This window comes from Haematobia irritans, chromosome 1 (assembly GCF_050003625.1).
Source record: "Haematobia irritans isolate KBUSLIRL chromosome 1, ASM5000362v1, whole genome shotgun sequence".
Taxonomy (NCBI): Eukaryota; Metazoa; Arthropoda; class Insecta; order Diptera; family Muscidae; genus Haematobia; species Haematobia irritans.
In genome coordinates this window covers 15,191,883-15,213,917 of record NC_134397.1, presented here as the reverse complement: position 1 = coordinate 15,213,917, position 22,035 = coordinate 15,191,883, and the positions used below count along the sequence as shown (strand labels likewise).

The window sequence follows — 22,035 nt, the reverse complement described above, 5'->3', positions numbered from 1 at the left end:
AGGAACTTTTTATTAATTAGTCATTGAAAAGAAAACGCCATATACAAATCTATACACGCCTATACTGTACATGTTTCGGTTCGGGCGAATGAACCTTTCCACAGTCTTCAGTATAGATCTGGCTGGGATAGATAACTTGGGCCCTTTATGCTAACTCCTTAAGGCCGGTATGCACCTCTAGCGAAATTTTCGGTAGCAAAAATTTATTTAAGTCTACAACAAAAAAAAAAAACAGATATGTGTACACAAATTTTAAACCAGCTAATCGCTTTTAAAAATTGTTAATATATGTTCCAAATATTCCTCAAATAAATTGTTTATTATTTACAGACCTTTTACGCACACAATGATTGTAATAAATTAAATGTTTGCTGCCAAAATATGCTTTTGATAACCCTGTTATTTTCATTAGAGGTGCGTACCAGCTTACGAAATTGAACGCTACCGAAAATTTCGTTAGCATAAATAGCAATGCATTTCTTATGGGAATGAAATTTTTCGCTAGAGGTGCATACCGGCCTTTATGAAGAAAACATTTGGGAATTATCCTCTTACAAATTGAATCATCGTTACTCCCACTGTACATCATCTTTTCATATAACTACAAGTCCCTTAATCTTATTTTTATTTCGTTTTGTTAGTGCAGTAATGCTACAACACGAAACTTATTTTTAAAATTTTTCGATAAAAAATTTAACAAAATTTTATTTCTATAGAAAATTTTGTCAAAATTTTATTTCTATAGAAAATTTAACAAAATTTTATTTCTATAGAAAATTTTGTCAAAATTTTATTTCTATAGAAAATTTAACAAAATTTTATTTCTATAGAAATAAAATTTTGTCAAAATTTTATTTCTATAGAAAATTTAACAAAATTTTATTTCTATAGAAAATTTTATTTCTATAGAAAATTTTGTCAAAATTTTATTACTATAGAAAATGTTGTCCATAACCCTGCCAGCATTTCAAAGTTCCATTTCAACCTCATCGTTACCACAGACTCGTAAATGTCACTTCAACCATCATGAAAAGGTACATCAAAAAGTACATGCAAGTAATTTGCCATCCCTACTGTTAAAAAAGGCATTTTTTTGTGAAACGCCAAGCGCAACCAGCTTGTTATATTTTAATTAAATAAAAACGAAAATAAAGTTCTGAAAACATAGATTATACGCTTAAAATTGTGAAAGGTATATTGGTGAACAATTTGGTGATTTTCCAAATGGAATAAAGTGATTGTTTTTCAAATATTTTACAGACACGCTGCCTCCATGGAATAAAAACACTGGTTGATAGACGCAGCAACATGTAACTCGCTACTGTAACTCAACATCATCATTAATGCCAAAAATTATGTTAAATGTAATGTGATAGTGGTATAAATGTTATATTTTTAAGAATTTGTAAATGTTTAATCAAATTAATAAATATCTAAACAAACGTGTTTTACTCGACCACAATGATTCTTTTACAACTATCTTAAAATGCACTTTTTCTGATTGTTTGGAGGGTCCCTTATTGGCGCCGTTCTAAATTGATCTATGAAGGCACCTAATAATTGCACTCATGCGAAACATTTTTGTAGTAACGTGGCGTGGTACAACTTCTCAATAGTGACGGCGCTTTTCCGACGAGTTTTTGATGTCGTATATGATTGTTTTCGACGTAGTGGGGATTCTCAAAAGAGTCCCCAAATTCAAAAAATGTTGGCAGGGTTCTTGTTAAGAAAAACGGGTCTATTGTTGAGTTCTTAAAAATGTGATGTTGGCAATTCTTGCAAAAACATCTGTTTGTAAAGATACATTGGCAACTATGTGCCTTTGAGCATGTTGTTTTGATTTATTCGTAATATTCCAAAATAATTTTAATCTTAAGATATTTATTTTTAATCCACATACATGAAGGCTATAGTGCAAAGAGTTACCTCTGCAAAGGTTACAGGTAAAACTACGCATAAGTAAAGAAATTTCATTTAACTTTCAAAACTTATACTTTGTAAAGAGGACGAAACTTTTATTTCTATAGAAAAAATAAATAATTTTAAATATTTCCAGTTAGTGAGGAACTAATTAGCTCTATCGGTCGTGGACTATGTGTTTTAGTGGGCATAACACATACCGATACGGAAAAGGATGTTGAATATCTGTAAGTATGTAGTATGTTTGCATAGTTGGTGCTTTTGTTGTTTTTTTACTTTTACAATTTATTTCCATGACAGCTCCCGCAAATTATTGTCACTACGTTTATTTGAGGATTCCTCTGGCAAACGTTGGCAAAAGAGTGTCCAAGATGAAAAATTAGAAATTTTGTGTGTTTCACAATTTACTCTATATCATCGATTAAAGGGCAACAAACCGGACTTTCATTTGGCAATGCAAGGTGAACAAGCCCAAACGTTATATCAATTATTTTTAAAAAGATTAGGAACGTCTTATGATGCAAATAAAATAAAGGGTTAGTATCTGCTTGATATACTTGTATCTCGGATATCTACTATGCTCTAAAGTCATTGATTTTACAGATGGAAAATTTGGAGCCTACATGCAAGTCCATATACAAAATGATGGTCCTGTGACAATAGAATTAGAATCGCCCACACAGGATTCTAAACCAAAACCTAATAAAGAATTATCCCAAACCAAACTGGAGGAGGAGGAATGAAGATATAAAGAGAAAAAATAAAACAGAAATAGTATTCCTTACAAAACCTAAAATAATGGAAATTTTGTATCCATTAAAAGATTTTTTTAACTTTCAAGTTAGGATGACAATCATTAATTTGATGTTGACTTCGATACGGGCTACAGTGCAAAGGTATATATGGGAGCTATATATCTAAATCTGAACCGCTTTCAATTGAAATCGGAGTAAAACTCTGGCTTCTGGTGTCATATAAATGCATATTGGCCGAAAGATGTTAGCATGCCCGCTTCACATACACAAGGTCGTGGATTCGATTCCTACTTGGACCGAACATAAAGTTTTTCAGTGGTAGATTATCCCACCTCAGTAATGCTGGTGACATTTCCGAGTGTTTCAAAGCTTCTCTAAGTGGTTTCACTGCAATGTGGAACGCCGTTCGGACTCGGCTATATAAAATGAGGTCCCTTTTGTCATTTGAGCTTAACATGGAATCGGGCAGCACGCAGTGATAAGAGAGACCCCAGGTCAGTACCGTAGTACCCCCGCGAATGATTTAGTACCTTTTGTGTAGACATTTCTGAGCCGAAATTTGACAAAAGAGACAAGTTAACGCGGGAAGAAAATCTCGATTTTGTACAAGCCATAGTCAAAAATACGATTTTATTGAATTTCGAGAATGTTTTATTCGAAAAAGGCATTTGTCTCTATATTACGCATCCACACGAACACTTTCTAGATAAAATAATGCAAACCATTACAGTCACGGTCGAAACTTGAGACACAAATAATCGACCAACATTTTGAGAAAATCTTACCAAAAACTACCAAAAAATATTATTTTGCAAAAATTTATTTCTTCAGAAAGCTTTGTCAAAATTGTATTTCTACACAAAATTTTGTCAATTCTTTTTCTTTTGGAAAATTTTATCAAAATGTAATTTTATTTTTTATCAAAATTTTATTTTTGTAGAAAATTTTGTCAAAATTGTATATACATTTTTTTTCAAAATTTTATTTCTATAGAAATTTTTGTCAAACTTTTATTTCTATAGAAAATTTTGTCAAAATTTTATTTCTATAGAAAATTTTGTCAAAATTTTATTTCCATAGAAAATTTTATCAAAATTTTATTTCGGTAGAAATTTTTGTCAATTTTTTTCGGTAGAAAATTTTGTCAAAATTTTATTTCTATAGAAAATTTTGTCAAAATTTTATTTCTATAAAAAATTTTGTCAAAATTTTATTTCTATAGAAAATTTTGTCAAAATTATATTTCTATAGAAAAATGTTGTCAAAATTTTATTTCTATGGAAAATGTTGTCAAAATTTTATTTCTATTGAAAATTTTGTCAACATTTTATTTCTATAGAAAATTTTGTCAAAATGTTATTTCTATAGAAAACTTTATTTCTATAGAAATTTTGTAAAAATTTTATTTCTATAGAAAATTTTGTCAAAATTTTATTTCTTTAAAAAATGTTGTCAAAATGTTATTACTATAGAAAAATTTATTTCTATAGAAAATTGTGTCAAAATTTTATTTCTATAGAAATTTTGTAAAAATTATATTTCAATAGAAAATTTTGTCAATATTTTATTTCTATAGAAAATTTTGTCAAAATTTTATTTCTATAGAAAATTGTGTCAAAATTTTATTTCTATAGAAATTTTGTAAAAATTTCATTTGTATAGAAAATTTTGTCAAAATTTTATTTCTATAGAAAATTTTGTCAACATTTTATTTCTATAGAAAATTGTGTCAAAATTTTATTTCTATAGAAAACGTTATTTCTATAGAAAATTGTGTCAAAATTTTATATCTATAGAAATATTGTAAAAATTTTATTTCTATAGAAAATTTTGTCAAAATTTTATTTCTATAGAAAAATTTATTTCATTAGAAAATTGGGTCAAAATTTTATTTCTATAGAAAATTGTGTCAAAATTTTGTAAAAATTTTATTTCTATAAAAAATTTTGTTAAAATTTTATTTCTATAGAAAATTTTGTCAAAACTTTATTTCTATAGAAAATTTTGTCAAAATTTTATTTCTATACAAAAATTTGTCAAAATGTTATTTCAAAAAAAAAAAAAAAAATGTTTATCAAAATTTTACTTTTATGGAAAATTTTTTCAAAATGTCATTTCTATAGAAAATTTTGTCAAAAATGTCTTTTTATTTATCTACAGGAAATTTTGTGAAGTACAACTGTGGCAACCGTGATTACAATACAATATACAATAAAATTCAGTCTAAATAATAAAAATTGTATATCCGTGCATTAAATTGTCCAAAAAGGAATGTTAGGAACTTCAATGACATCCTTTTAGATTTTCCAAGCATTCTCCGTATGTCAGGGATAATGATTTTGACCTGCGTGAAAATGGGCCTACAATAAATATTGGTCCCAGACACTACAAGATCATTTTTTGTGATATTTCTTGGATTTTTTATTTTATTGTCTTAATACTTCCTTTTTTACATTTGCATTAAATAAAACAATTTATTTTTATTTTATATAAGAAAAATTTTTTTTATTAAACTTTTTATTTTAAATTACCGCTTAATTTTTTACAATTGAGTTTTTGAATTTCCATTTCTGGGGGGTGTTGTGTTTTTATATGATACGTGGAAATTGGTAAATTTTGAGGGGTATACAAATTGATGTTTCTAACAAAGTTATTAATAATGATTTATTGTTTTTTTGAGTTTTCAAAACTGATGCGACGACAATTACAATTAAATGTTGGTATATTCGTTTAATAAGTTTTTTTGTGGTTATTAATCAGCAAGAGTTACATGATTGGAGTAAAACAAATAGCAAAGATACAAAAAAAAAAAACGGAATTTTTACTTGAACCAAATAATTTGGAAATTATACATAAGTATATGAGCAAGATTTTGGGGAATATATGGAAATTATAGATAATTATAAAAAGTACACATAAACTTAAGAAAAAAAATTCATTACAAAATTTCTTTTTTTTATGTAAAAAAGGTAATAATTAAGATTAAATGATTATTATTAATATTATTATTGTAATATAGTATATATATTAAAGAAATATAATAATATATTAAAAGTATATATGATGAGTGTCTAGTAATGTGTAATGAATGGGATGAATTCGAAATACAAGCAAAAATGTATGAATTATGGGGTTTTATAGTTTTTTCTTTTTTAATGGTTGATGTGTGAAAGATCTTTTGGTGTGTCTTTTGTTTAAAAGAAATGTGGTCGCATAGTGGTATTAATAAAACAAAACATAATTTTGGGAAAAACAAAAGAATACAAAATTTTTATTAGCCACCAACTGTTGTTTTTTCTTTTGTAGAATAACGATGGCCTTTGGAAATCCCAAAACGATAAAAAGTAAACGCACAAACTTATTGGCTATCCAAATTAAACCAAATTTTGCAAAGTTACAAAGTTTTCATTGTATTAACCCATAATACATTGAAAATTCTTGATTATTTTTGTTTTAATATGGAGCAAGTGTTTTTGTTAGCTTTTCTTTCATTCAAGTTGGTATTATGATATTTGTGTTAGAAGTTTAAAAGCAACTTAGCATTATGAAGATGTATAGTTTTTTGTTTTGTTTTAAATGTTCGTTTGATATTCTTCAGTTTCGATTAAAATTATATAATTTTATGCTAAAAATTGCATAAAAAACAATTTTGTTATATATACGTTTTGTTTGCTTTGCATAAAAAGTTGCTTTGCTTTTCTTGTTGGTTTGTTAAGAAATCGAAAAAAGAGACCAACTTTTCTAAGGTTGATTTCTTTCTGGCCAGGTTACAAGATGATGGTTGGCTATTGTGGTTTTAAATGCTTTGAGTCCTAAGATGAGGGATTTTCCCCTTTTTATGTATATTAGTGGTTAGTTGTTGATGGTTTTCCCATTTATTTTTGTGACGGTTTGTGTATGACCTTAGCTTAGTTTTGTTTTTCTTTTTTTTTTAAGAGTTGTGATTATTATTTAGATTTAGTTTTCTGTTTTAATTATTTTTCCTTTTTTTGTGGTTTTCCTCCGGATTTGCAGCATTAGTTGTTGTTATTGTGGTTTTGTTGTATTATTATCATTATTATTGTTTCCCTTAACATGCTTTATAAAATTTTGTTTTGTTGCTTTTTTTCGGCTTTCCCCTCCTCTGTGTTGTTGTCATGTCCTTTTTCTCGATTTTCTATTTTTTTTTGCTGCTGTAGAAAAGTTTTGAGTTTTTTTACTGGAGAGGGTGGGGGGGAGAAATGCCTTGTGTTATATCCACCATTGAAAGACACATTTACCAGAGACCAGAAGAGAAACCGCCGGGAGGAATACGATTTTTGTTGATGACCTGATTGGCACCATTTAAACTGGGTGTATGATTGAAATCATTGGATTTGTTGTAACCTTCACCGGTGACAGGATTACCATCTATTAAAAAGATAAAAGAAATGAAAAAATATTAGTAAAAAATTTATAACAAATTGGAATCCTAAGGGTATGATCAAGGGTGGTCACACTACACAGAAAAAATTTTCACGAAATTTTTTTCCAATTAAAGATGGGTATTAAGTTCGAGTTTAGCCGCTAAAAACGTCATTTTTTCACGATTACTTTTCTTTAATAATCCATTTTAAAGGAATACAAACTTTGTGAAAATCTGCTTTGGGCAATTGCCCATCAAGTTATAATAAAATTTGCAACAAATATGTATAATTTTATGTCGTTTTTACAGATTTGGTCTTCACTTTAGCGGCTAAACTCAAACTTAATACCCACCTTAAAGTCTTAATTGAGTTTTAAAAAATAATCAATTAAACATTTTTATTCATTCAACAAATTTTTTAATTGAAACAAAAATCAAGCACAAAAATTATTAGTTGCCCATGTTCCCAAATCCACTTCTAGGTGAATGTGAATCAATTCCACGATTTTCGTGTCCTACAATCCACTTTCACCAGAATTTTCGTGAAATCAATTCACTTGCAAGTCTTGGTGAAAGTTGAATTATGTCCAAGATGGGTGTATTTCCGATTAAAAAAAGTACTCGCGTAAAAAATTTGAAATGTTTTATATTTAATACATGAGTTGTATTAAAACTGCGTCATTTTTAATTAAAAAAATAATAAATTATAATAAGTCTATTGATTCCACTTATTTTGATTTCCGCCTTAGTGAATTTTTGGGTGATTTGTGCAACCCAGCTGGTTGCAGAAAAAAGAACGTGGAATTAAGAACACCAAATTTTCACGTTCGTGGATTTGACGTGAATAGTGGAAGTGGATATCGGAACATGGGTAAGTATCAATTAATTTCCTAATTGGATCAATTGATTTTTTTTAATTGACTTTCAATTATTTTTTCTATTGATACTATCATTTCTGTGATTGAAGACATTTCAATTAAAATTTTAATTGGATCAATTAATTTCGTGATTGAATCGGATTTTTTTTTTGTGTGTAGACAAATATTTGATCGTAATGAGAGAATTTTCCAAATAACTGGATATCGCTTTCGGAAAATATCTGTCAAATATTTTCCCTGTGTGGGCCGTACTTGAAAATACTATCTTAAGCATAAGAAACTATCCAATGGAAAAAAGTATTATTTTTTTTAATTGTGAAAAATTAAATATTCACATTACTCAAAAAGCTTCCAAAGAGCACAAATGAAAATAAAATGGCTTATTGATGCAGCAAAGGAAATAAAATATTATCCTTAAATGAAGTAAAATAGGGTGAAAGACAAATGGTGGCGATTACAACCGAAGTCCTAAACCAAACTAAATTAGTAGACAACTTGTGGAGGTGGGTTTGAGACATATTTCATTTAATTTCCACTTTAAACCCCACTAAAACCTCTGAAAAGTGGACCTCCACAGTCCCCTTAATTTTAGTGGTTAATATAAGGGCTGTTTTCTTTTAGCACTGGATACCCTAAGCCGTGAAGGACTAAAAGAAAACAGAGTACTCGTTTATCCAGGACATCTCCAAAAATATGCAACACTGTCATTAGCTGTTTAAAAACAATCACAGAAAAGAAGTGAAATCTTGAATTTTTAATGTATGAAATGCTCCAATTAGTAATAAATATTTACTGCTGCGATTATTTATGACAGTATACCATTTTGAATTACATGTTTTTCGATAAATTAGTCACAATAAAATGCTATTGTGAATCGATGAAGCGTCACTTTATCAAAACACAATCCGGCAAGATCGGCGCGACTTGCACTGATGAGATGTTCTGGATACAACACCAGTACAACGATGTTCTGGATAGCCCATACAAATGTTGTATCCAGTGCAAAAAGAAAACAGCCCTATAGTAAAACGTCTTGCAAAAACTGATCACTTTTGAGAGATATGCCCACTTTTCAGTGTCCAGGTTTGAGAGTTTTCACTGTACTTTCCTTCCTTCCTCACAAATAAGGAAAGTCTAAATTATACCCTGCACTACTTTGTAGTTGGTTGCTATATATAAAGGTTTATGTTCCCATATACATATATTTAAATCTGACTCGATCTGGACAAAATTTGTTACGACTTCTAAAAAAACTGTAGACATAAAATTTCAGTGGGCTAATGCCCTGGGGTGGAACACAAATGTTAGTAAAAACAAGTAAGAAAAGTCTAAAGACGGGCGGGGCCGACTATATTATACCCTGCACCACTTTGTAGATCTAAATTTTCGATACCATATCATATCCGTGTTGGGGGCTATATATAAAGGTTTGTCCCAAATACATACATTTAAATATAACTCGATCTGGACAGAATTTGATAGACTTCTACAAAATCTAGACTCAAAATTTAAGTCGGCTAATGCACTAGGGTGGAACACAATGTTAGTAAAAAATAATACCCAGTTCCACAGTGTGGCGCATGGTATAAATATGGGAAACATTTAAATCTGAAGCAATTTTAAGGAAACTTCGCAAAAGTTTATTTATGATTTATCGCTCGATATATATGTATTATAAGTTTAGGAAAATTAGAGTCATTTTTACAACTCTTCGACTAAGCAGTGGAAAATGTTGGTATTTAGACCAGTTTTGTCGAAATCAGAAAAACATATATGGGAGCTATATCTAAATCTGAACCGATGTCAACCAAATTTGGCACGCATAGCTACAATGCTAATTCTACTCCCTATGCAAAATTTCAACTAAATCGGAGTTAAAAATTGGCCTCTGTGGTCATATGAGTGTAAATCGGGCGAAAGCTATATATGGGAGATATATCCAAATCTGAACCGATTTCAACTAAATCGGATTTAAAAATTGGCCTCTGTGGTCATATGAGTGTAAATCGGGCGAAAGCTATATATGGAAGATATATCCAAATCTGAACCGATTTCAACCAAATTTGGCACGCATAGTTACAATGCTAATTCTACTCCCTATGAAAAATTTCAACCAAATCGGAGCAAAAATTTGGCCTCTGTGGGCAAATGAGTGTAAATCGGCCGAAAGCTATATATGGGAGCTATATCTAAATCTGAACCGATTTCAACCAAATTTGGCACGCATAGCTACAATGCTAATTCTACTCCCTGTGCAAAATTTCAACTAAATCGGAGTTAAAAATTGGCCTCTGTGGTCATATGAGTGTAAATCGGGCGAAAGCTATATATGGGAGATATATCCAAATCTGAACCGATTTCAACCAAATTTGGCACGCATAGTTACAATGCTAATTCTACTCCCTGTGCAAAATTTCAACCAAATTGGGGTAAAACTCTGGCTTCTGGGACCGTATTAGTCCATATCGGGCGAAAGATATATATGGGAGCTATATCTAAATCTGAACCGATTTCAATAAAATTTGGCACACTTGACTATAGTACTAATTGTTCTTCTTGTGCAAAATTTTAAGCAAATTATGGTAAAACTCTGGCTTCTGGGGCCATATAAGTCCATATCGGGCGAAATATATATATGGGAGCTATATCTAAATCTGAACCAAAATCAATAGGGATCTATTCTGAGCCAAAACATATACTTGTGTCAAATTTGAAGTCGATTGGACTAAAACTGCGACCTAGACTTTGGTTACAAAAATATGTTCACGGACAGACGGACATCGCTATATCGACTCATGAGCCCACCCTGAGCATTTTTGCCAAAGACACCATGTGTCTATCTCGTCTCCTTCTGGGTGTTGCAAACATATGCACTAACTTATAATACCCTGTTCCACAGTGTGGCGCAGGGTATAAATTTGGGAAACATTTAAATCTGAACCAATTATGAGGCAACTTCGATAAAATGTATATTATGATTTATCGGTCGATAGATATGTATTAGAAGTACAGGATAATTGGGGTAATTTTTACGTTTTCGACTTAGCAGTGGTGATTTTCAAGGAAAATGTGGGTATTTTAGCCATTATTGCCCAAATCAAAAAAAAAAAAAAAAAACATATATATGGAAGTTAAAATTTAGCTCACTACTAATTGTTCTCCCAGTGAAAAATTTCAAGCTAATTAGGGTAAAACTCTTGCTTCTGGAGCCATATAAGTGCATATCGGACGAATTATATATATGGGAGCTATATCTAAATCTGAAGCGATTTTGCCAAAATCAATAGGGTTCTATTCTGACACAAAACAGAAACTTATGCCACATTTGAAGGCGACCGGGACTTTGATTACAAATATGTGTACACAGACAGACGGACGGACAGACGGACATGGCTATATCGACTCAGGGACCGATTGTGAGCAATATTGCCAAAGACACCACGTTTCGTCTCCTTCTTGGTGGTGCCCAATTCCACAGTGTGGTGCACGCAGGGTATAAAAATGTGGAAAAGTGTTCTGGTCATTTTTTAACTATGTGTTCTGGTCATTTTTTACTATGTGTTCTGGTCATTTTTTAACTTAAAATTTTCGATATTTTAAAAAATTGCAATTTTTATCTCGATCACCTTTATTTTGTCTAAATTTGGGAGGTATTCACTTATGATAATATAGCAAACGCCTCAGGAAAATTGTGCAATCTTTAGAAGTGTAGGTTTTGCAGAGTGACCAAGTATGATTTTGCAAAATTATTATAATTAAAAAAAAAATCTACACAGCCCTCTTTTCTGAGGAACGAAGTTTTTAAAAAGCCATGTTTTCTTTTGATGCTACAAATATTTTAAATAACTGCAAATTAAAAGTGCGTTCCAGCGCATATCCTAAATTCGTGAGTATTTGCTCTTAAAAAAAATTCTTTGTAAAAAAAATTCTTTGTAAAAAAAAGAAAATTTTCTTTTTCTAAAATTTCCTTCTGGAGGAATGTATTTTTTCTCTAGGTACACTATGTTTTTTTTTAACATTAGAAAGAATCCGAGGCATTACCTCAAATCAATTTGCTAAAAAAAAATAATCAAAAGCGTTGGCCAAATTTTTTTCCCAAACAAATATCTACATGTACTTTAAAGACATTGTGTAAAATTTCGTTCCGGAGGAATGTATTTTTTTCTGGGTACACTGTTTTTTTTACATTAGAAAGCACCCGAGGTACTTCCTTAAATGTTAATGTTTTACGTATTTAGAGTAAATATTTGCTAAAAAAATAATCAAAAGCTTTGGGCAAATTTTTTCCCAAACAAATTGTCTACATCTACTTTAAAAAACATCTACCAAAAGGCTCAATCAAAAAATTGCAAATATTTTCGTATGAAGCGCAATAGTGTCAGAAATTCGACAAAAAATGTGACATTAGTATTTCTATTGAATTTCACCTCTACGCGTCTTGGGTTTAATAGGTTTCCATCCACCCACACCATCTGCTCCCAAACCAACACCAGTCAAAGGGTTACGAGCTGAAGCAGCGGCTGTTCTAGCGGCATTACCAATATCAAAACATTCTGACGAAGCCTCATCCGATGCCACAGAGGGCGGTGAGAATTTTTCGGTTAAAGATATTGGAATATCTGTATTGCATTCGGAAGTATTACTTGTTTGATTGGCAACGTCACCTATATTTATTTCCGGTAAATTTTGCATATTTAAATTATCTGAAGTCTGGGGTGATGCTTTATCAGATTTAGCATCATATTTGAAATCAGTAATTGAATCAGCCATATTTTCATTATTTAACCCAGTGGAAGCCATTGTTGAAGAGCAATTGGAATCATTTTCTAATTCTGGATATTAAAAAACAAAACAACAACAGATTATATATAAGGATAAGAATTACAATATAGGGGAAATTTTTTCTCTAAATAGTTTTGTGATTTAAGATTACTTACTACTCATTTTGCGATGATATACTGTTTTTTTTTTTTGTCAAAACAAAAAGTATGCAGCGTGCAAAAAATAGATCGGAAAAAAATTGTGTAAAGCGTGAGGTGGTCAAAAAGCAAATATATGTGAATAGAAATTCTATATTTGTTTGTTTGAATAGTTGTTGAAAAAATATATTTTATTTTTTTGCTTTGCTTTGTAAAATGACAGATAAAACTAGGAAAACAAAAAATTCTTAAAAAATTAAATAATGAAATGAAGAGAAAATAAAATAAACAAGTCCTTAATATACCGTAGATGGTGAACTTCTTCCTGATCAATGAAATGATGTGTGCTTGTAGCGAAAACTTAAATTTTATTTCTATAAAAAATTTTGTCAAAATTGTCTATTTCTGTAGAAAATTTTGTCAAAATTTTCTATTTCTATAGAAAATTTTGTAAAAATTTTTGTGCTATAGAAAATTTTGTCAAAATTTTTGTGCTAGAAAATTTTTTTCTATAGAAAATTTTATCAAAATTTTATTTCTATAGACAATTTTGTCAAAATTGTATTTCTATAGAATATTTTGTCAAAATTGTATTTCTAAGGAAAATTTTGTCAAATTGTTTGTGCTATAGAAAATTTTGTCAAAATTTTTGTGCTAGAAAATTTTGTCAAAATTTTTGTGCTAGATTTTATTTACTATAAAAAATTTTGTCAAAATTTTGTTTCTATAGAAAATTTGTTCAAAATGTTATTTGCTGTAGAAAATTTTGTCAAAATTTCATTTCTATAGAAAATTTTGTCAAAATTTAATTTCTATAGAAAATTTTATTTCTATAGACAATTTTGTCAAAATTGTAAATGTATAAAAATTTTTGTCAAAATTTTAGTGCTAGAAAATTTTTTCAAAACTTTTTTGCTATAGAAAATTGTCAAAATTTTATTTGTTATAGAAAATTTTGTCAAAATTGTATTTCTATAGACAATTTTGTCAAAATTTTTGTGCTATAGAAAATTTTGTCAAAATTTTTGTGCTATAGAAAATTTTGTCAAAATTATTGTGCCAGAAAATTTTGTCATGATTTTTTTGCTATAGAAAATTTTATCAAAATTTTATTTCTATAGACAATTTTGTCAAAATTTTATTTGCTATAGAAAATTTTGTTAAAATTTTATCTGCTTTAGAAAATTTTGTCAAAATTTTATTTCTATAAAAAATTTAGTCAAAATTCTATTTGCTATAGAAAATTTTATCAAAATTTTATTTGCTATAAAAAATTTTGTCAAAATTTTATTTGCTATAAAAATTTTTGTCAAAATTTTATTTCTATAGAAAATTTTGTTAACATTTTATTTCTATAGAAGATTTTATCAAACTTTTATTTCTATAGACAATTTTATCAAACTTTTATTTTATAGACAATTTTGTCAAAATGTTTATGCTATAGAAAATTTTGTCAAAATTTTATTTGCTATAGAAAATTTTTTCAAAGTTGTCAACATTTTATTTGCTATAAAAAATTTTGTCATAATTTTATTTGCTATAAAAAATTTTGTCAAAATTTTATTTCTATAGAAAATTTGGTCAAAATGTTATTTGCTGTAGAAAATTTTGTCAAAATTTCATTTCTATAGAAAATGTTATCAAAATTTTATTTCTATAGACAATTTGGTCAAAATTTTATTTCTATAGAAAATTTGATCAACATTTTATTTGCTATAGGAAATTTGGTCAAAATTTTATTTTATTTCTATAGAAAACTTTGTCAAAATTTTATTTGCTATAGGAAATTTTGTAAAAATTTTTTCTCTATAAAAATTGTCGTCAAAATTTTATTTCTATAGAAAATTTTGTCAAAATTTCATTTGCTATAGAAAATTTTGTCAAAATTTTATTTCTATAGAAAATTTTATCAAAATTTTATTTGCTATAGAAAATTGTATCAAATTTTATTTCTATAGAAAATTTTGTCAAAATTTCATTTATTATAAAAAATTTTGTCAAAATTTAATTTACTATAAAAAATTTTGTCCAAATTTAATTTACTATAAAAAATTTGTCAAAATTTAATTTACTAAAGAAAATTTTGTCAAAATTTTATTTCTATAGAAAATTTTGTCAAAATTGTATTTGCTATAGAAAATTTCGTCCAAATTTAATTTGCCATAGAAAATTTTGTCAAAATTTTATTTGCTATAGAAAATTTTGTTAAAATTTTATTTGATATAAAAAAATTTGTCAAAATTTTATTTGCTATAAAAAATTTTGTCAATATTTTATTTGCTATAAAAAATTTTGTCAAAATTTTATTTTTATAGAAAATTTGGTCAAAATATTATTTGCTATAGAAAATTTTGTCAAAATCACCCACTATGCTGAATTTGTGTACCATGAAATAATTAACCTTATATGGGTTTTAGTTATTTAAATTCCAACCAATGAGTAAATATATGATGGCTCAATTAATATTTCTCTTCCGTGATTTTCGCTATTTTTATTGAAAATGAATTACATAGATAACAGTGAAAAACTAATTTTCCACAACATTGAGGTTCATTAGAAAAGGCAAATATATACCCTACCCATAAAAATCATAAAAAATAACAACAAATTAAAAAAAAATAAAAATTATACTAATTACGAAATCGAACAAAAAATATATGTATATCACAAATGGTAAACAATAAATGGAGAGTAGTATTTTTGTTTTGTTTGAAAAGAAAAAAACTCACCTGTTTTAGAGTAACCATTCATTTTGAGATTCTCGGTGGATGAAGAGACCGATGATGAGGCCGATGACGCAGATCCACTTTTTCCATTGTAATGATGACCATTGCCATTGCCATTGGAAATCATGTTATCATTGTTAGTACCGAATGGAATGTTACTTTTCATGTGATTTTTGGCTGGAGTAGCTGCACGCTCAGGTTCTCCGAAAAGACGTTGATATGAGTCAACATTCTTTTGAGCACGACGTGGTTGATCACCTTTTGAGAGCAAGAGAAAAAAAAAGAAAATTTGTTTGTTTTACGATTTGTTAACCAAATCATTGTAATAACAAACAAATATTGAAATAGCAATTAATAAAAATAATATATTTTTTAGGTAAATGGTTAGGTAGAAAAAAATTTAAAAAGAATTACAACATAAAAAAATTATTAAAAATTATTTACTATAGCGTGTGTAGAAACGGATTCATGGGAATATGAAAGTCCTGGATGTAAAATAATTTAACTAAAACTATCTCGATTTCTATTCAACCATGCGGCTCCGGAGGTCAAAATCTGGGGATCGGTTTATATGGGGCCTATATATAAATATGGACCGATGTGGACCAATTTTGGCATGGTTGTTAGAGACCATATAATAACACCAAGTACCAAATTTCAAACGGATCGGATGAAATTTGTTCCTCCAAGAGGATTCGGATGTCAAATCTGGGAATCGGTTTATATGGGGTCAATATATAATTATGAACCGATATTGACCAATTTTTGCATGGTTGTTAGAGATCATATACTAACACCACGTACCAAATTTCAACCGGATCGGATGTAATTTCCTCCTCCAAGAGGCTCCGAAAGCCAAATGATTTCAACAGACCGACATTGCTAGATCGTCTCAGAATTTCGCCACGACGCAGAGTATATATTAGAGCTCGACCGAAGAATCGGCTTCGCTAATAACATAGTGAAATAAAACACACAAAATTTCCTTATTTACAAATTTCAGGAAAATAATTGGCTTCGGCCGATTATTGCTTTTCTTGTCGAACATCGGCCAAAAACCCCACTTCGGTCGAGCTCTAGTATATATATATTTTATGAAGCTCTAGTATATATACTTTATGGCGTCTCCGACCAATATTTCGATGCATGACAAACGGAATGACAAAGTTAGTATATCCCCCATCCTATGCTGGAGAGTTTAAAAACAAATAAATTCAATTTTATTTCCCCGTATCAAGTACTCGAAACTCAATTTTAAAAAAAGGTTTGCGTGTGAAATGAATCCTTGGTGTAATGTTGTGCTTCTATGGCTCGGAATCACAATCAACAAGACCAAATCTTTAGAACCCATAAAGCATAGTAGTTCTACATCAGTTGTATACAGTAATTTGTTGTCTATATGTTATTATATGATGATTGTTTAAAAAAATGCTGTCAACATTTTATTTCTGTAGAAAATTTTTTCAAAATTTTATTTCTATAGAAAATGTTGTCAAAATTTCATTTCTATAGAAAATGTTGTCAAAATTTTATTTCTATAGGAAATTTTGTTAAAATGTTATTTCTATAGGAAATTTTGTCAAAAAATTTTATTTCTATCAAAAATTTTGTCAAAATTTTATTTTTATAGAAAATTTTTGCAAATTTCATTTATATAGAAAATTTTTGCAAAATTTTATTTCTATAGAAAATTTTTTCAAAATTGCATTTCTATCGAAAATTTTATCAACATTTTATTTCTATCAAAAATTTTGTTTCTATCAAAAATTTTGTCAAAATTGTATTTCTATAGGAAATTTTGTCAAAAAATTTTATTTAAATCAAAAATTTTGTCAAAATTTTATTTCTATAGAAAATTTTGTAAAAATTTTATTTCTATAGAAAAATTTGTCAAAATTTTATTTTTATACAAAATATTTGCAAATTTTATTTTTATAGAAAATTTTTGCAAAATTTTATATCTATAGAAAATTTTTGCAAAATTGTATTTTTATAGAAAATTTTGTCAAAATTTTATTTCTATAGAAAATTTTGTCAAAATTTTATTTCTATAGAAAATTTTGTCAAAATTTTATTTCTATAGAAATTTTTTGCAAAATTTTATTCCTATAGAAAATTTTCGCAAAATTTTATTTCTATAGAAAATTTTTTCAAAATTGCATTTCTATCAAAAATTTTATTTCTATAGAAAATTTTGTCAAAATTGCATTTCTATCAAAAATTTTATCAAAATTTTATTTCTATAGAAAATTTTGTCAAAATTGCATTTCTATCAAAAATTTTGTTTCTATCAAAAATTTTATCAAAATGTTATTTAAATCAAAAATTTTATTTCTATCAAAAATTTTGTCAAAATTTTATTTCTATCAAAAACTTTGTTCAAATTTTATTTCTTTCAAACATTTTTGTCAAAATTTTATTTCTATATAAATTTTTTTTCAAAATTTTATTTCTATACAAAATTTTGTCAAAATTTTATTTCTATACAAAATGTTGTCAAAATTTTATTTCTATAGGAAATTTTGTCAAAAAATGTTATTTCTATAGAAATTTTATTTCTATAGAAAATTTTTGCAAAATTTTATTTCTATAGAAAATTTTTGCAAAATTTTATTTCTATAGAAAATTTTTGCAAAAGTTTATTTCTATAGAAAATTTTGTCAAAATTGCATTTCTATCAACAATTTTATTTCTATAGAAAATTTTGTCAAAATTGTATTTCTATCAAAAATTTTATTTCTATAGAAAATTTTGTCAAAATTGCATTTCTATCAAAAATTGTGTTTCTATCAAAAATTTTATCAAAATGTTATTTAAATCAAAAATTTTATTTCTATCAAAAATTTTGTCAAAATTTTATTTCTATCAAAAATTTTGTTCAAATTTTATTTCTATCAAAAATTTTGTCAAAATTTTATTTCTATATAAAATTTGTCAAAATTTTATTTCTATATAAAATTTTGTCAAAACTTTATTTCTATAGAAAATTTTGTCAAAATTTTATTTCTACAGAAAATTTTTTTTGCAAAATTTTATTTCTATACAAAATTTGGTCAAAATTTTATTTCTATAGAAAATTTTGTCAAAATTTTATTTCTATACAAAATTTTGTCAAAATTTTATTTCTATAGGAAATTTTGTCAAAAAATTTTATTTCTATAGAAAATTTTATCAAAATTTTATTTCTATCAAAAATTTTGTAAAAATTTTATTTCTATCAAAAATTTTGTCAAAATTTTATCTTTATAGAAAAATTTGTCAAAATTGTATTTCTATCAAAATTTTTTCAACATTTTATTTCTATCGAATATGTTGCCAATATTTTATTTCTATCGAAAATGTTGCCAATATTTTATTTCTAGAGAAAATGTTGTCAAAATTTTATTTCCATAGAAAATTTTGTCAACATTTTATTTCTATAGAAAATTTTGTCAGAATTTTATTTCTATAGAAAATTTTGTCAGAATTTTTTTTTTTATAATTTCCTAAACATTATTAAAAAAGGCCATATAAAGTTGGTATAAGTTTTGTATAATCAGTTTAGCGCACATAAGTTATTTGTTAAAGATTGGCGTGATTATGCGTTTACAATAGGCATTTGTGCGTGTGTATGTGTGTCGTTTTGGACGGGCAAACAAGAACAACAATTGCAAATGTGAATTTAGTTTCATTGGATATACAGGCATTTGGAATTCAACAAGAAACTATTTAATAATAAAATTTGGTTAAAGGTTAATAATAAGGCTTCTTGGTGAAGAATTTTTGTTTTTTGGAAGGAATTCCATGAGACTTTTGCATAATGACGACAACCAACTGAGTATAGTGTGGTGGTAGTTAAAGGATTGGTAATACTATTGCAAAAGCAAAGGATTACAATTTAAAGAACAGAAGAATTAGGGACAATAACAACAATAACAACAACAACGAAATATACTAAGATCAATGAAATGTAACAATAACAAATGAAACTAGATATGATGTAACCATTAACAATACCAATGAAATAGAATCTGTGAGCTCCTTGTCGTACTGCATTAATGGAGATATTTTTTTTTATTACAATATCGCATCAAAAAAACAAAGAAAAAAAGAGAAAGAAAGAAAAATAGGACAAAGAAGAAGTCTTAATGAATATTTTTTTCACATAAAAAATAAAGAGATATAAAAATGTAATTAAAAAAAATAAAAGAAAACAGAGCTTATAAAACATTAAGAACGGCGATTCAATAAAATAAGCAACATTGTATTTACAATTAGAGAGCAAAATAGATGTATTCATATTGAATTTTTTTGGGGGATATAATGAGAAAGCTTCTATATTTTTTTCAAAAGTCAATGAAAAAAGCTTAAAATAAAGAAAATTACCTATAGGTAATTGTAACATATAAATGAATAATATAGGTTTTGAATATATTTTAATATTCCCTGAGAATTTAATATGATTACCTTCAATTTTTTTCTTATATATTTTTAGTATTTATTAATGAAAGCTTACCGTTGTTTTTAACACCATCTTTTTTGTCACAAGAAAATATGTTTGATTGCATGTGATTTTTGATTGAGCGTGGAGTTTGTGGCATATCTCCTCCGAAAATATCGCTGGTGCCACCACCTGGAGGTCTTAAAACCCTGAAATAAATAAGAAATGTTTTGTTAATATTATTGTATTGAGGTTTTTTCTTATGGTTTATAGATATTAATCTTTAAGTAAGAATACTTTTAAAATTTTTAATGGAGTTCAAAATCATCAACCATAACTTTCGTATTTCGAAAATAAATGGAATTGTCACAAAACCATGACGTCTGTAACAATTTATTTTTCTCTTTATAGGCGACATGCTTTCTTGATATTATGTCCCAGCAAAAAAAAAAATTGGAAGTTGTTCCACAAACATTTCTTTTAAAGCGCATCCCGGAATCCTCGTCTTTACGGTCCTAAAATACCTCTAGATTTTCAAATTCAAGCAAATCGGATAGAAAATACAGTTTCTAGACGCCCAAGAAACAAAATCGGGAGATCGGTCTATATGGGGACTATACCAAAACATGGACAGATACGGACCATTTTCGACACACTTCTTTATGGTCCCAAAATACCTCTAGATTTCCAATTTCAGGCATAGTAAATACAGTTTATAGAAGCCCAAGAAGTAAAATCGGGAAAAATTGGAAGTTGTTCCACAAATATTTCTTTTCAAGCGCATCCTGGAATGCCCCATCAAGTTTTTTTCCACTTCCGATGCAGTCTTTTTGGACAAGTCCACAAACATTTCTTTTAAATCGCATCTCGGTATCAATACTTTTGGACAACTCTTAGAAAGTACGGAGTTAGGCCGTTTTAAGTGAAAATTTTAGTTTTGGACAATTAAATTTCGCAAAAAAAAAATAATAATAAAAAATAAAAAAAAAATCATCCCCGCTGGCATTTGAATCTGTGTCGTTTGACTTCTTCTTTTGAGAAGAGGTTTTGCAAATTACGATAATTTTAAATTTTTTTTTTTTGATTTTTAATGGAAAAAATATATTTGTACAAAAAAAATGCCAAAAACAAAAAAACAAAATATAAAAACGATGTATAACATAAAAATATATTTTTTTTAGAAAAATATTTAATAAAAAAATTTCCGCGGGTGAGATTTGAACCAGCGCTCTTTATTTTTTCATTCATAATAATAAAGAACATCTTAGGAAGTAGCTAGAATGTCATGCCGTGGTGTCATATTAGGTCCATGTCACAAACATTTGAATAGACGTTTTGAGGCGTTAAGGCGTTCTAGTATGGTGCCAACAGAACCAGGTTCAATCCCCGGTGGAAGTGAAGAAGTTTTTCAATTTGTAAAAATTAGATAATAAGAAAATAAAAGTGTAACAAAAAATATTGATAAAAATAAAAAGCGTAATTGGAAAATATTTTTTTAGTTTTTTAAATTTATTCATCCAAGTGAAATTCCACACAACTCCAAAAGCAAAGCAAAGCATTCGAAAATGAAGTACTTCCGTCCTATGACAAGCCCATGTAAAATTCTTTGGAGATGATCCAAGTTTGCATTACTTCCGGATCACAAGTTGGGGATCCAAACTACTTTTTTTGGAAGCTCTTTTTTTTGCTGGGGGTATATTAAGACTCAAAGATTAACACATTATAGGGTAACAGCCAGAAAAAATGTTTATGTCTTGTTCCAAACAAAAACGCAACGTAAAAAAAATTACTATTGCAAATTATATCATATGTCTTTTGTTTACCCCCATCCACAAATATCGATTCACTGTTACATTTCTGTAATCGGATATGGGATGTTTAGCTAATATTTGACATGACCTTTAATCCCTTGTAGAAAGTCATGAAAATAACACGAGCTTTCCAATGTTGAGTGCTCAGTGATTTCCTATGTCCATTATGTGGGCGATGTTTGCTATATTTTTGTTTTCTACACAGACATAAAATATCACAAA

At 27.8% G+C, this 22,035-nt stretch overlaps 2 protein-coding genes across 9 annotated transcripts in view; one reads left to right on the top strand and one right to left on the bottom strand.

The window, feature by feature from the left end:
• Positions 1–1,799: 1,799 nt before the first annotated feature.
• Dtd (D-aminoacyl-tRNA deacylase) lies at positions 1,800–2,719 on the top strand. 2 transcript variants are annotated; one of them, XM_075289323.1, is made up of 4 exons: positions 1,800–1,943; positions 2,057–2,147; positions 2,221–2,456; positions 2,524–2,719. In XM_075289323.1, the coding sequence occupies exons 1-4, from the start codon at positions 1,901–1,903 to the stop codon at positions 2,661–2,663; spliced, it is 510 nt and encodes a 169-aa protein (XP_075145438.1). In that variant the 5' UTR covers positions 1,800–1,900; the 3' UTR covers positions 2,664–2,719. The 2 variants fall into 2 exon arrangements, with proteins under 2 accessions (XP_075145438.1, XP_075145439.1); XM_075289324.1 differs by lacking the exon at positions 2,524–2,719 and having other exon boundaries at positions 2,057–2,151; positions 2,221–2,361.
• A 2,429-nt stretch (positions 2,720–5,148) lies between these two features.
• Positions 5,149–22,035, bottom strand: part of Jupiter (microtubule-associated protein Jupiter) — a 249,325-nt gene continuing 232,438 nt past the window's right edge. For 2 of the 7 annotated variants that reach the window (XM_075289317.1, XM_075289315.1), the window contains 6 exons: positions 20,078–20,211; positions 19,579–19,611; positions 15,586–15,840; positions 12,875–12,895; positions 12,365–12,769; positions 5,149–7,064 (listed from right to left, as the gene is read on the bottom strand). In XM_075289317.1, the coding sequence (XP_075145432.1) occupies positions 6,931–7,064; positions 12,365–12,769; positions 12,875–12,895; positions 15,586–15,840; positions 19,579–19,611; positions 20,078–20,211 (982 nt within the window). In that variant the 3' untranslated portion in view covers positions 5,149–6,930. The remainder of the gene's footprint in view (positions 7,065–12,364; positions 12,770–12,874; positions 12,896–15,585; positions 15,841–19,578; positions 19,612–20,077; positions 20,212–22,035) is intronic. The other 5 variants (XM_075289319.1, XM_075289318.1, XM_075289321.1 and 2 more) reach the window with 5 other exon arrangements.

Excerpts from the sequence above, each read along its gene's own strand:
- Dtd (XM_075289323.1), top strand. The coding sequence starts at position 1,901 with ATGAAGGCTATAGTGCAAAGAGTTACCTCTGCAAAGGTTACAG. Across the intron at positions 1,944-2,056 it reads TACCTCTGCAAAGGTTACAG|TTAGTGAGGAACTAATTAGC; the intron begins GTAAAACTACGC and ends AAATATTTCCAG. Across the intron at positions 2,148-2,220 it reads GAAAAGGATGTTGAATATCT|CTCCCGCAAATTATTGTCAC; the intron begins GTAAGTATGTAG and ends TTTCCATGACAG.